We start from the raw sequence: 15549 nt of genomic DNA on the forward strand, positions 1-15549 counted from the left end.
TAAAATAGAAGATGCAATTTCTTCTTATGCATATTAGTGTTAGTGTAGCTTTGTTGTATTGACCTTAAATCTCAAAAGCTACAAACCACTTGGGCACATACAGTGCATTTGTGGTATCCTTGTAACATGGGAAATAACTTTGTTAAGCCAAAAAAGAAAGAGTTTTACTTTAAGCATTGTATCACCCTTCTCCTAAGTTACTGCTTGGTATTTTATAAATGCCAGAATTCAACTAGTTTGCAGTATATCATTTTCATCAGGAAGTCATTTTATCACTATTTCTTTCAGTTTCCATATATGCATGCTCTTATTCAAATAATGCTGCTATAAGAAATACATATTTAAATTTTTTTAATATATCTGGCAAAAAGTAGTATTTATCTCAGAGCATGTTATAATGTGAGGAAATTGCCTGATTCCTATACCTTGCTACAAAAAGTACTGATTTGTCTTCTACGTGGCTTCTATTTATCTTCTTTGTAAAAGAGAAGATTCCCATCCAAAGCAGTACTGCTATTGCATGGTGGTCATGCAGTGTTCCTCACCTTAGTTCTGAAAGGAAGGGTTAGATTCAGCTCTCATTTACACATGTGAAACCCCCCCAAGGGCAATGGGAATACTGGACAAGGATGTGCATATGAAAGCAAAAAGATTTCAAAATATAATACCACTACTAAATGTAGTTCTAGTACTAGTGAAGCTGGTTCTATTAAGAAAATACAGATTTTGCCTTTACACATTTCAGTGACCTTTCCTCACCTAGCAGCATGTAGTTTTGTAATGACTTCTTTTTATGAGACTCTCTTTAAACCTTTTGGATTAAAATCATTTTATTTATTTTCCATATCTCAACAAGTCAGATTTCCATCTTGTTTTTCCTAACTCACCACCACATTAAAGACTGGAAATGTCTCCTTCACTCTCATTTGAATAATTAGCAGGTTTTACTTCTTAGTACTGGTGGTCTCTCTCCTTTCAGTTTGGAAAAACTGTTTCATTCCCCCCATTTGTCAATACACTGTTAATTTTTTTTTTTTACCCCAGACTTCCCTCCCCAAACCCCAGTATATTTAGGTTTTCACCTGACGCTGGCAACATTAAGGCTCACATTAGTGGCACCACTGAATGTGGCTTGTTTGCAAATAGCCTTTCAAGACAGATAAGTGAAACTACAGGTGCCCTCTGCTTGGCTGTTCCAATGTGGCACTGGAGAGCTGTCTTCTCTAGACAAATATACTGAAGAGAGGGAACTCGGCTTGATTGGGCTGCAGCAAGTCAATCAGGAAACACACAGTCCCTGAGTAGCCTTCGTACAGACTGTATATGCTTTCTAATGCCCGGGAGCCAGCCTTAAATTCTTCTGTAAATAAGAACTCTGCAAACCTAAGAAACAGAAAAGGAAAAAAAAAGGAAGTCTTTGTTAATCAATTGATCTTACGGTATTCCCTCTGCATCTGCACATTTGTCATTAGAAAACATGGTTCAATATGTAGAACACTGACAGATTTCTCTGCCCATTTGTTAGAGCAGTGGCTTTCAATCTGTGGTCTCTGGAGGGGTCTGTGAAAGATGACAGTGATCAATCAAAAGTATGTGAATACCCACACTTACAATTCAAAGGGACCTCCATTCAAAATTTCCAAAGAGGTCCATATCCCCATTCAAAATTTTTTAGAGGTCTGTTAATGAAGAAAGGTTGGAAATCACTGTGTCACAGGGTTCTGCCCTTGGGGAGGCACCGAAGGTAAGGGTGGCTGCAGCAGCTGGGCCAGCAGCAGCGGTGGCTCTGTTACTGAGCCCTCCCCTAAATCAGCACTTGGGGCTCATGTCCCAGTCACCCATGCAGTTACACTACTGTGAGAACATGTTCAACACTCTTCAGAGATCCATATGTTTCTGATGTCTGTGTGACATTAATAATTCTAGAAATAAGATTCTTTTTTAAAAAACAACATTTTGGTTTTGGTCTTTGTTTCACAACATCCAGCCTGATTCATTAAAACAAGGTTTTTCAGATTGATGTAACAAATCCTGTAGCAGAGATATGGTTAAGTAGATGAAAAGCTCTCAAAATACTGCCGAATGAACAGGATGAAAATATATCACTAGGAATATTGAGTCATTTCCTCTTTCACAGAGGAAAGTGGAAAGAAACACATTCAGTATTTTCCTTTACAACAGCTGGGATAAATCAGAAAAAAATATCTAAATCAAAGAATAATTGCAGCCTGACAGAATCCCATGTAGGATTCTTCCTCTTGCTTCCACTGGGTATATCTACATGTGTGATTAGCACGGAGCAATAAACTCCAGTGCATGTTGCGCTGGAGTTTATTGCCCCCAGGCGCAGCATTTGAACGTGTATCTGGCACTGCAGCACATTGAGCTGGATGGGGCATGAGGCTCCTTCAGTGCAGGGCTAGCCATTAGGCAGCCTGGCAGCCTCTACATGTGCATTGCTGCACCGTAAGAACTGCTGTAGGATAGTACTTGTATTTACAAGTACCAACCTGCAGCAGAGTTAATTAGTTTGCAGTCTAACAGGGCTGAACATGTAGACATTGAGGCTAGGGACACACACTACACATTAACCAGTTTAAGTGATCAGAAACTGGTTTAAACATGTAACAGAACATAAGTTCAATGCACATAAACCAGTTTCAAAATGGCCAAAATGGGTTTGAGATAAATCTGGTTGAATGTAGTATCAGACTTAACTGGCTGAGCTCAAACCAGTTTATGCAACTTCTGTCCAAGACCCCTTCCTGGTTTAAGTTAAACCAGAGGCCTCCAGCATCCCAGCATGCTCTCTGGGATGTGTCCTCTGCTCCAGTGGAGGAAGGCTGGCCTTGCCCCCTCTGCTCCCTAACAAGAGCATGGACAGGGAGGGGTGGGAGCCTGGCTAGACGCTGGCCCCAGAAGGGAGCAGAAAAAATGTTCATTTCCTCCGCTCCCTCCCTCCCTCCCCTGTCCCACCAGCATTGGCAGTAGCCTGAACTGGCCAGGGAGAGGGTTTAATTCCCCACTCCCTGTCCCACGGACCCAAGTCAGGGTCTGCTGTGTGCTCCCCCCTCACTGCTGCAGCGGCAGGAGCACAGTCAGACACTAGCTGCCATGGCCACCTCACATGAGGGGGAAGGAAGGGGGGTTATTTCCTCCCACCACCTCTGCCCCTGGGGACCACAGCAGGGTCTGCCCATCCTGACTACTGCCACCACTCACTCCCTGCATGGGGCAAGTGGCAGGATAAGCCCCCTCCTGTCCTCTCCACGAGATGCTGGAGGGAGGGGGGAATTACCTCCCTCCCTGCCCCCTTGCCTAAGGGGTCCTGTTGGCTGGGCTCTAGTCATGCCCCTGCTCTGCTGCTGGAGCCGTGAATGGGCAGAGCCCTGACGGGCAGCAGCCTCTCCCATGGTGACTGGAGAGCATGAGCCACTTGCTGCAAGCAGGGGTCAGAGCTGCCACAGACTGCACAGGGCGCATGGTGGTACCAGGGCTCAGAAGGGGCCATAGACTCGTGCCACCACCTGTCACCCTGCACAGTCTGTGGCAGCTTTCCCCACCACACAGCACAGCACCCCTCCTTCTCCTCCTCCTCCCCGCCCCGCCAGCAAGAGGCATGTGCTCTTGGACACCATGACAGGGGCTGCTGCCCTGTCATGGTCACTCCCCACTCCAGTGGCAGTATGGGGGCAAGTCAGAGCCTAGTCGGCAGGGCCCGTTAGGTGAAGGGGCAAGGAGGGGAGTTTTTGCCCCACTCTGCCCCTGGGGGACTGCAGCAGGGTTGGCCCACCCCAACCGCTGCCACTTGCTCCGTGCGTGGGGCAAGCAGTGGGATAAACCCCCTCCTGCCCTCTCCACCAGATGCTAGAAGGAGCTGACCTCCCTGCCCCCTGCCTAAGGTGCCATACAGGCTAGGCTCTGGCCCCTCCCCGGCCCTGCTGTTGCAGTGGTGGTGGGGGGGGGGGGGAGGGGTGACTGTGATGGGGAGAGCACCCCCTGTCATGGTGCCCCAGAGGGCAAGCCTCTTCCTGGCAGGGGGGCCATGCTGCAGGGTGGGGAAAACTGCCGCAGACTGTGTAAGTGGAGTGGTGGTGGCGGTGCTGGGTAGGGCTAGTCCCCCCTGCCAGGAAGCTTCCTAGCCTCCTGGCCAACACTCGCCCCCTGCAGAAGCTCTGACCCTCTGCTCCTGGCCCCCCTGCTGGAAAGAGGCTCATGCTCCCCAAACACCATGGCAGGGGCTGCTGCCCCCATCGTGGTTGCTGCCCCTTGCCGCTCCAGTGACAGGGCAGGGGTGTGACCAGAGCCAAGCCAGCATGGCCCCTTAGGTGGTGGGGGCAGGGAGGGCGTTTCCCTCCGTCATCTGGTGGAGGGGGAAGGAGGGGACGTATCCTACTGCTTGCCCCATGCAGGGAGCAAGCGGTGGCAGTTGGGGTGGGCAGACCCCACTGAGGTCCCCCAGGAGCCGAGGGGGAGGAGAAGAGACTAATCCACCTCACTGCCCCCTATGACTCAGAGGGCCCTGCTGGCCAGCATGTGGCTGCACCCCTGCCACTACTGCAGTGAGAGGGGCGTGCTGGCAGACTCCAGTTTGGGTCCATGGGACAGGGAGAGGGGAATTAAACCCCCTCCCTGGCCAGTTCACTTCAGGCTACTGCTGGGCTTGGCCACACCGGCCAGCACAGCTTTCCTGCAGCCGAAGGCATGCTCTAGAGCCCTCACCCTGCCCCAGCTCTTGGACTGAGTGGCTGCCAGCATATGCCTGCATTTCCTCAGTCCAGAGGGAATATCTGTACAGTTGCAAACTGGTTCAATCTAGGCAGGTTAGACTAACCTGCAAAGATTGAATCAATTCAGGCTTCAGGTTTTTGAATGTCTGCCCCTAGCCTGAGACTTTACTGTGGAGCTAATTAGGCAGCTCTCCAGTAAACATCTTGTGTACATGTGCCCAGTGTAAACTAGAAGTGACTCCATTAAAGTAAGTGAACCTATATGAATGTAAAATTGATGGAAGTATGTTAGGCCTGTGTGTGCCATATATATGCCAAAGATCCAGGCTTGGTTTCACTTCTACCACATGCCAAATACTCTAAAAACCTTTAAAAAAAAGTCATTTCATAGTTTCACAGTTTTAGGGTCGGAAGGGACCTAATAGATCTTCTAGCCCGACCCCCCGCCAGGGCGGGAGAACAACAAAAGAACCCTAAACAAAAAACGGGACTCAAATGAGTCCAGCCAGGTAGGTATCCAGCCTCTTCTTAAAGATCCCCAGGGTAGGGGCCAGCACCACCTCCCTTGGAAGTTGGTTCCAGCTCCTAGCCGCCCTAACTGTGAAGTAGTTTTTTCGGATGTCCAATCTGTACCTCCTCTCCATCAACTTGTGCCCATTACTCCTTGTTATGCCAGCGGGGGCTAGGGGAAACAGCGTCTCCCCCAAACCCTTCTGGTTCCCCCTAGTGAGTTTATAGACGGTCACCAGGTCCCCCCTCAGCCTTCTCTTGTGGAGGCTGAATAGGTTCAAGTCCCGCAGTCTCTCACTGTAGGGTCTGCCCTGTTGTCCCCGGATCATGCGGGTGGCCCTCCTCTGGACCCTCTCCATGTTGTCCACATCCCTCCTGAAATGGGGCGCACAGAACTGGACACAATACTCCAGCTGCGGCCTGACCAGCGTCGCATAGAGGGGGAGGATCACCTCCCTGGCTCTACTCGAGATGCACCTGTGGATGCACGACAAGGTCCGGTTAGCCCTGCCAACCATGACCTCACATTGTCGGCCCATGCTCATCTTGGAGTCAATAACGACACCAAGATCCCTTTCCGCCTCCGTGCTCTCAAGTAGGGAGTTCCCCATCGTATAAGTGTGCCGCTGGTTCCTACTACCCAAATGCAGCACCCTGCACTTGTCCGTATTGAAACACATCCTGTTCCTGTTTGCCCACCCCTGTAACCTATCCAGATCCTTCTGCAATCTCTCTCTCCCTGCTAGCGTGCTCACCTCCCCCCAAATTTTGGTGTCATCAGCGAATTTAAACAGGTTGCTTTCCACCCCAACATCAAGATCGCTGATGAAGAAATTGAACAGTCAATGTAATGAAACCAGCAGCTTGCTAAGCTATAGCTGCAGCTAGAATTGCTTTTGATATTCATGGTTTTAAGCTATATGAAGGGATTTGGGCCAGTGACTATGAAGGGTTGTGTACGTCCTGTTTCAGTTTCCCCAAGATGCTTATCATAATATATCTGAATAATGTATTGAGCGAGGTATTGCTGTGAAATAAGAACACTAACCTTTGTGCTCTATAGATGTATTTAGAGTTTCCAGTAAGCCTGTACAGGAGTAAGAACACATAAGCGCTACCAGCCACTCCGTGGCAAATTCCAGGTCCCTTCTTCAATAGGCCCTTCTGCCATGTTAGTTCCCCACAGCAGATACAAGTGTCCAGATACTGGGGCTTCTTGGAAACCAGGTAAGCTTTGGCAAACAGATAAGCAATGCCTAGAAAACAGTAGAGAGGTTAGGTTTTCATAAGTACAGTCTAGCTGGTAAAACACCATATTTTCAATACATAAGAACTGGGGTGTCAGCACTGTCTGATATGGCACAGCAATCCGCAGTGGAGCCTATTCCTCTGCCACACCTGTGCTTACTCTTGCCACAGAAGGGATGGGAATCAGTACAGAGGGGAAGCACAGGCAGCTGGCATCTGCAGGAGGTGGATGCTTGAAGCCTGTGGCAGGAGTCAGATTCCAAAAGCAGCCCACAGCAGCAAAAGGTGGCTGACCCCTGTATAAGAATATTCATATATATTTACGTATTCATGCATGTACGCATATTGGAGGGGGAGGGTAGTTACCTGATAAACTGAGAGAGATATGATGCATTTATTATGAGCCTTTGACAGTCACCTGCTATCTGATTAATTGTCCCTATCATTCCAGGGCTTATTCTAACATTCACAAACCTCAAATAGCTTAGTGACAGCTGCGCTTTTGCTTTTCAAAAGGCCCACCACAATAAATTCTCTTTATTTCACCAATTTTGAATTCCCACGAACTCTTCCCCCCAACCAAAACACACCAAATTACACTGATCAAAGTCATAGGTCTTGTACCAGTGACAGGTTCAAGACCCAGCTGCTCATGTTTCTACAAATAGAAACTAGAGAACTATTCTACAAATAGAAACTATCCACTTCTCTAGTGAGACACGCTACAAGTTATTGTAGCCAAAAAAAATCCTGAAATGCTGGTCAAATTAGTGAGAAACCCTCTTTCTACACTCCAAAACGTTTTGGATAATTTTTATTGGTGATTTGATTTGATTAGCTTAAATTTCAATCTCAGCATGGTACAGCTGTGTTGTGGGTAACTAAAGAAACCTAACTTAGAAAAAAATCAAACAAAATATAGGCATAAGTATTAAAAAAAAACCCAACACAAGTTAATTTTTTTTCAGAATAGCTTATCTGTGACACAGGGCCTACCCATAATATATAAGTGTTGTGGTATAAATGATTTACTGAGGTAGCTGTATTCAACATGTGACTACTGAATGACCCAATATAAAGGGCTCCCTGGGAAGAAGCAATTTCCTTATAAACATTAAGATCTTAATACTTTGCATTTTGTTAGGTTCAAAGAAAGTGCTGTCTCTCACCGGAAAGTACATGCTTTCCAACAGCAGTGTAAAACATCCATTTCTAGCTCTGATGCACTGCACTGCAAGATAGCAGGCTATAAATCTGTCACTTAACGTGGGATTATCTATTGCCCACTGTACATGTCAAAATATATACTGCTCTAGAAAAATCATTCACCTTTAAGGAATAAGCAAGAAATGTTCATCCAGTAGGCTGTTTTGTTTTAAAAAATTGGGACTGTTTGAAACGCCACTGAGGTTTGCAATACCAGAAGTACTAACAAGGCGATGGATAAAAGGACAGTTCTGGTCAGTGGCTAACCTGCCAGAGAAGGCAATTTTCTTTCTTTCCAAGAAAAAAGTTAAGTGAACAAAATAGATTGGTACTGCAACACTGTCAGTTTTGCTGTAGTTTTGTAATTTTATGCTAAGAAACTAAGAAGAGTTCAAAACAAGTTATGGGCTTGACAAAAGAGCAACTTATGTAATATCACAAGCAAAGCCTACTAGAACATGGGTTGGAACCCAATGTAGGATACATCGGCTTTGCTTCACTAATCTTAAATTGAAGATTCTCTTTTCCCACCATGGCAGTTAAATGTAACAGAGAACCAGCAAAAGCATCTTTCTGGTACACACTGCTTCCCCATTTAAAATAAAAGTCATACTGCCAGGTCTGTGAAACAACAACAGACAGAAACAGGCTTTGTTTAAGAGGAAGATACAAAGGGCTCTTTTGCAAGCCCACTCGAAAATTCTAGGTTTATCTGTTTGGGTCCTTTTCCATAAACCTTCCCAATCCAATCAGCCAGAACTTGTTTTGTGCCTCATCTATAGCAGAGATTGGCAATCTGTGGCCCATAAACTGGATCTGGCCTGCAGAACCACTAGATCCAGTCTGCATACAAGGGCTTCAGCAGCATTTGGCAGTGGTGGGGTTTAGCTGTGGGCGCTTTCCATGTGCCACCACAGAGACAAGCAGTATCTGGGATCTAACACCCATCCACTCACCCCTGCCCTGGAGTTAGTCATTTCAGCCTGCAGCTGGAAAAGATTGCTGACCCTGTACCAATTTTGGAAGCCACGCAACTCAAGACAGTAAGGTGGCTTTGCAGACATTAAAAAAAATGTGCTTTACCAGAAGAAGCAGTGCATTAGTTTGACCTGGTTCAGGGACCTGAACATTCCCCCAGCTTCCGGTTTGCTCCCGCAATTCCTGGTTTGATTCCCCAGCTCTGTGATAATTTCCCCAGCTCTTTCCAGGGGTCACAGGCCCCCGGATCTGTGCACTGGGTTTCAGCAGGTTGCCACTGCAGTTTCAGAGGCAGCCTGCTGAAACACCATGTGCAGATCAGGGGCCCGCACCCCCCCGGGGAAGAGCTGGGGAAATGATCAGAGAGCTCAGGGATTGAACAAGGAGCTAGATGTCAATATCAGATAAGTCCTTCCCCCCCCTTCCCCCTCCCTCTCCTTAGTTTCTGTTTAGCTGCAGGAAGCCCAGCTTCAAAACTCAAAATGCTTTGAAACTTTCAGAACGTTTTGAGTGCCCTTGTTTCATTTCAAAGCCTTTTGTTTCATTTACATTTTGCTGTTTCGAGCTTGAAGCATGTTGAAACAGCTTCAAAACAAAACACCCGTCGAAATTTCGCACAGCCCTAGTAATATACTGTTTCACTGAATTGCCATGCTATTTGTAGAACTGCAAAGAACTCTTGGGAGCTTTCCTCCTTGCCTGATCTGCTTTTCCTACAAACACAAATTCTTAATCAGGAAAAAACCCCATGAATAATTTGCTGATTCACATAAAATATAAAATCAGTACAATCTGACCCCAGCTCATTTTTCTCAATGAAATCATACAGAGATAACAGAGAGAGAGAGAGATGTGGTAACATCTGGATATTTCACAACATCATTCTGAACTGAACCTGGAGCTCCATGACACCAGTGGACAAGTTCATTCTCCCGCTCAATTGTCTCTCCCAGTTCAGGAGGCCAGTTGCAGTTCTGTTCTTGCTCCATAAGGAAGTCAACACTCTGCCATATAAGCTCCTGATCTGGAGGCTGGAGGTACTCATAATAGGACAGCAGCATCTGAAGGATAGATGAAAGTCCATGAGCTGCGCCTGTAAAGAACAACAACGATAAAATAAGAGAGCTCTATTTGTTCGGCTATCCATCACAGTGCATCTTTTTATCAAAACTCATTTCCCAGGATTTGTTCTGTCTTGTCTAGGCAGGTTATAATGCTGTTTTTAGGCAGGTTATTACAAATGGAAGACATTAAGATTTTTTTACCATTTATCTTTTGTATTCCTAAATATAAGGATAACTCTGTATGAGTTCACCTAAATCCACTGAGAAGTGATTGCAACATTTGAGAACAGTGAACATTAAACACACTTTCTTTTACAGATCTAGCCTGTGTAAGCAACAGATTGCTCTACTGTTTCATGAATATATTATTCCACCAATATACATTATTCCATACATGAATTCCACCACTAGAAAAGAGAAAGTCTCAGCCTAATGGGGAGAACTTCAGAAAGCTTACTCCCCTCATAGGTTTTTCACAGAAAGGAAATATTAGAGTTTGTATGAGCATGTGGGGTACATAACTAGAAATGCTCTAATCACTGCATTTCATTTAACATAGCACACATACCACAAGTCTATACATGTCCATGGGTGATGAGTTCCTCCTGAGTGTGCAGGGGCACCCACAGAAGCTGCCGGTGGCATCAGTGGCAGGGCCAGAGCTGGTGAGCATCCAAAGATGCTGCTGGCAGCATTAGCGGTGGGGCCAGAGCTGGTAAACTCCTGCGGACGCCGCTATTAGTATCAGTGGTGGGGCCAGAGCTGGCAAGCTCCTGCGGGCAGCACTGGCAGCGGGGACAGCCCTGTCGGGGGGGCATGTGCCCCGCCCCATGCTCCCTCTGTGTGTCCCCTACAGAGACGTCTAAACAAAAGTCAGACCTATCTGTATGATCATTTGCGAGTAAAGGAAAACAAACACTACATATTGTCTGCATCTACACATCAGTATTTATCATCTTATTTCTGAAATAATAACTTTGGTATCTATGCAATCCTTTGTTATAAATTGGTTAGTGCGTTCTACTCACCAAGGTATTCTGTTCCATAATAAGAGTACATGAGTGGGAACGGTTTCCTCCTCTTCACTGCATACTGCTTCCCTGATTCTAATATAGCTTGGCAAATAGATCTGATCTGCACTGGGGTTAATACCTAAACAGAAACACCGAAAACAGACAAGTTGCTATAAATTTTCCTTTTAAGTATTATAAAAGGCTCTTTCTGTTTTCATTGACACCCAAATTAGAGCATTGCCTTAATTAATTTCTTTTGTACATGCTATAATATACACCATTAATATTAACAATTATTTATATTTTGTGGTAGGTTTACACAATGTTTCTCATGCCACGGAATAAATCCTACCCCAAAGTCAAGGTCAACATTCATAGACTGGAATGGGATTGGAGTTACTGATATTGACTCACTGAAAGAGACACTTTCCCTCTTCCAATGTTATCACAGTCTAAGGGAGATGTGTTCTATGTGCAGAAAATGAAATGCAAAACAGCAGTTCAAGGATAGGAAGGTATGAGAATACTAAGCAACAAAGAAACATAGAGACTTGTAGAAGAAATTAATTTTAAGAAGAAGAGAGGGGGTTTACTAGCTGAATATTGACAGGCTTTGCTAGGTTCAGGGAACAACGTGAAAGAACCTTTTTCAGCGACACGAAAGGAGAAGGGTATTAAATTTGAGGGAGGAGTCTTAAATTTTCTTGTTGGTTTCATCCTTATGCTGAAGATAAACTCTTGGTATATTAGATACTTGGTTTATGAAACAGCTTAAGACATTTACATGTCTGGTGGACCCCTTGTGGGGAACCACTACTGAAAGTGAAGTGAAAGGTAACCTCATGAAGACAGTTAGGGCCCTGTTACACATTCATTTTAGGCAACTCCTGGAGCTCCTAACCCCTGGATTTTCCACACATTCACATCTGAAATTAGTTTTAAACACATTTTAGGTGTCTTAGTGACGCCACTGCAGGGCAGTTTTATCTCTGATCCATGTTACCCAGCTCACTTTCCTTTAAGCTGTGACCACTCCTCACAGATGAGCCACCCAAGTTGAAGTCCTCCAGCATCCCAGGATGCAGCACCTCCCCCTCCCCGACTCTCCTCTCCTGTGTGGGCAAACGTTTCACCCCCTGAACTTTACTGCCCAGGGGGAGGTTCTGGCACCAAGCCAACTTCCCCTCTTGCCCCCGTAGGTGTGACCCCCAGCCCCTGAGGGTGTGCAACCCCATGCAAACAGCCTGCAGAGCATGTCAGCTAGACAGTTTGTAGGGCATGGATGGGTTCATGAGTAGGGTCTAGGGGGGTTGGGGAGGAACAAAAAAGGGGGCTGGATTGGATCCCCATGATCTGGGGCTTCCTTCACAAGGCAGGGACAGTGGGTCTCCCCAAAGCCCCTTTTTCTCTCTGCTCCTACTTCCCAGATACCCAGAAAGCACAATTTGCACCCCTCACACTTCAATCCCAAATCCCAATCTATTAAAACATGAGATCTTCTTTAATTTACTTTTTCTTTGTTTCTTTTTACGTTTTTTTTACTTTTTATTTCATCTTTCAGTAGCTGACTTCCTTCATTTCCCCACCCTTTCCCCACCCCCATTTCCTTTTTACCTCCCTTTACATAACCCACCCCAATCCCATCAACTCTCTACCTCCCAGCTTCATGTTCCCATTCCCCATAATCCATCTCTTACACCCCCCCACCTAGAACAAGGACAGAAGTCTGTCCTTGCTCACCACCCCTGCAGTGGCAACTCAAATCTGTGCAGGTGGGGGACAGCTGGAAAAGGTTTTTAGCCTTAAAGTCCAAAAGCTCCAAACTCAAGCTAGCATTAACACCAGTCAACATTTAAGCAGCTCAAAGTGCAATGTGTACAAGGTTCTTAGGGACTAGCCATATTTGCAGTGCTTCATCAACATGAATGGGCTAAAAGGGTTAAATAAATAACTCATAATCAACAACTCACTATAAATAAATAATTGACTGAACAATGGTCTACCATACAGCATTAAAAGGAAAATATGTTTACCAATTATTCTGTTTTATATTAGATTAACATTAGCAGTCTCCTCTTTATCAGTGGCATATGTAAGTAGCTGACCAACACAAAGGAAGCTGAGAGGTTTGTTTACAGGCATTTTTAATTGCTTGGATCATTACAATAATTAGTATTCTGACTTTGCCTTGTTTTGTAACCATGCATAAGAAAAGCATTTTATGCACAATTCCTTTCCCCTCATGTAGGATGAGAATTTGAAGAGAAGAATGGCAAGAGGGGACAGAAAAACAAACACAGGACATAACCAACCCTGACAGAAGTAGTAACAGGCAAAAAAATTAATAATAACTTCCAAATATTTTCTTTTCAATTTCCTGAAAAAATAGTGTTTACATTACGTTTCCCTAGGACTCCAAATGACCTCCTCACGTTTAAAGAAAGCCTTCTGAATCAAGTGTGCAGGCAATGTTCTACAAAAGCCATGCAAAAGAAATGAAGATAGTTTATGTTATTTCTCTTGATAAAAGAAAGAAAGAAAAGGCTAGAATCTTTAGTTTTCAATGTTGAACCTTGCTTGAGACCAAATAAAGGATTAATCAAACAAAGGTATCAAACTGGTTTGGCCTCCCCGGCCAGATCCAGATTAGAGCTCTCCTCACAGGTCACATCTGAACCCACTCTGGTGACTGGGCAAGCAGCGGCAGGAGACAGCTGCAGGATTTAAGGCATTCCTTGCGTGTGCTCTGCTGCTAACACATCCCCAGTGGGGCTCTGTAGCTCATTCCCGCCCTGCCCCCAAATTCCCAGCCCCTCCAGGAGTCCTGTGGGCCAGATGACACAGCTCTGCAGGCCTTGATTTTTCATTAATCATTGGACCTAATCACTTAAGTGTTACTGAATTGGCAGCAAGGGCTTACATCCTAAGCCAGTCAGCTGTACTATTAGTGAAGTAGAGAACACCACACTCTTTTCTGATTTGTTATTATACTGCTTTGTAGCTGTGTTTATGTCTGATCCTCTAAATCTGCACTCTGTAAAGAAGTTAGTGAATTTACCCAGTATAAACAAATTTAGGTCAGGCTAACTATGCATTGCGTAGGTCCTCCTACCCACAGTCTTGCAAAGGGTACTTAAAGAATACAATATTTTGGAAATGAGATCAGTCAGCCTCCTTATTGTAGTTTCCATTTAATGCATACTAAACCAAACCATGTTCTGTTTTTCTTCTTTCTCCCCACTCTCCCAAGCTCTAGTTGGTACCTGCTGTCTCTTGGGTTGCACTTGCAGCAGACAGCAATGCCTTCAGGGCAAAATAACACCCCCAGACTGAACCACTTCCCCCTCGTGGTGGGATGTGAAGCAGAGAGGGAGCATAGTGGGTTGGGTAGCAGGAACAAAGAAGGACACCAACCCTCGGTGGGCTCACAAGGGGCTATATACATGCAGGCAGCTGCAAACACTCATTATTAGGATACAAAAGTAGGACAGTGCAGATGATGACTTTCAAACGCAAGCTAACCCATCTGACACTACTTGGAAGAAATAAAGATAACGAAAATAATGTCTGTGACCAATACTACCACCAAGTGTAGTCTCTCAACACAAACACCCCTATGACCTCTATCCAAGTCTTTTAACAGACACAGGAGTTACAAATTCCACAAATCTTCCCCTTTCAACACTTTCATTTAGAAGCTACAGATTCTTTACTTTGTTTGGATAGCTGCATGGACTTATTCAACAGTCATTTTTACAAAACACAAAATTAATTAAAAACATACGAACTGGTGTTTAAAATGGTTTGCTGACGCATGTAAATTTATATTTCCCATAAGACAACCTAGATAATGCATTCCAGGGTAGAAAAAAAATAGGTTTTTTTTTCAAATGGAAAAATATATATTAATATAGGATTTTTATTTTAAATTAAATAATACTTTCTTTGCAAAATTAAATGTTTTAAATTAAACTTGAAACATGAATGTTATGTAGGGCATAAAATAATTATATTGATTTTTTTCCCCAAGCAGTCCACATTTGAAGTCAACATGTTAAATAAAGTAAAATCACTGAACTGGGGAAAGGTATTAGCTCAGCACCTAGAACCAGAGTTTATTGAAGTGCTCTAGCTGCTTTTGACAGCAGTAGCTTCTTTTCTAGATGCAGAGAGTATTTTTTTTCATTTTAGTTTATTCAACTAATTGAATTTAATAACTACTTTATTCAAGCTAGACAGAGTGGAAGGTGAAAATACAAGAAAGTGTGTTTTCTCTCTTCCTATCTCAAAATAAAAATCAAGTTTAAAAGGATAAGAGTTATTAGTTCTAAAATCTTGAAGGGCATTGTTCCCGCTAAAGAGTAGCAATCAATTCAGTTAACTAACTACAGATAACACCTTGTTTAGTAAATCAGTTTTAATCAGAAATATGGTTCAATAATCTTTATATTTTATACCTCTAGTACATTTCCAATAGCTTTATTTAATCAGCAGCTATTTTAAAATGATGTTTTATTCACATTAAATGAATTCCAATTGCTATCTAAGTCCAGCTTGACACCAATCATGAATAAAAATGTTAGCCATTTTGGTAAAAATTCTCCATCCACCATTTTCTAACAGATTAAAAATGAAGAAAGTGAATAAATGTAAATTAAGCAACATCACTGTTTATATAAATGTACATAGACATAACATGTTCCCAATTAGCAAACAGAATTATCGAATTATAAAAGCCAATGAGAACTAACCTTTCTTTAGGAAAATAAATTAAAAGTATGCATGCGATTATTTCCTGCT

General features: G+C 44.1%; 1 protein-coding gene across 1 annotated transcript in view; it reads right to left on the reverse strand.

Moving 5' to 3' along the window:
- Window positions 1-516: 516 nt before the first annotated feature.
- The window catches only part of LANCL3 (LanC like 3), a 45635-nt gene continuing 30602 nt past the window's right edge, over window positions 517-15549 (reverse strand). Inside the window, 4 exon segments of the mRNA XM_006015656.3 lie at window positions 517-1383; window positions 6289-6496; window positions 9568-9765; window positions 10765-10888. Of these exon segments, the coding sequence (XP_006015718.1) occupies window positions 1224-1383; window positions 6289-6496; window positions 9568-9765; window positions 10765-10888 (690 nt within the window). The 3' untranslated portion in view covers window positions 517-1223.

This window comes from Alligator sinensis, unplaced genomic scaffold, assembly GCF_000455745.1.
Source record: "Alligator sinensis unplaced genomic scaffold, ASM45574v1 scaffold243_1, whole genome shotgun sequence".
NCBI classification, from domain to species: Eukaryota; Metazoa; Chordata; order Crocodylia; family Alligatoridae; genus Alligator; species Alligator sinensis.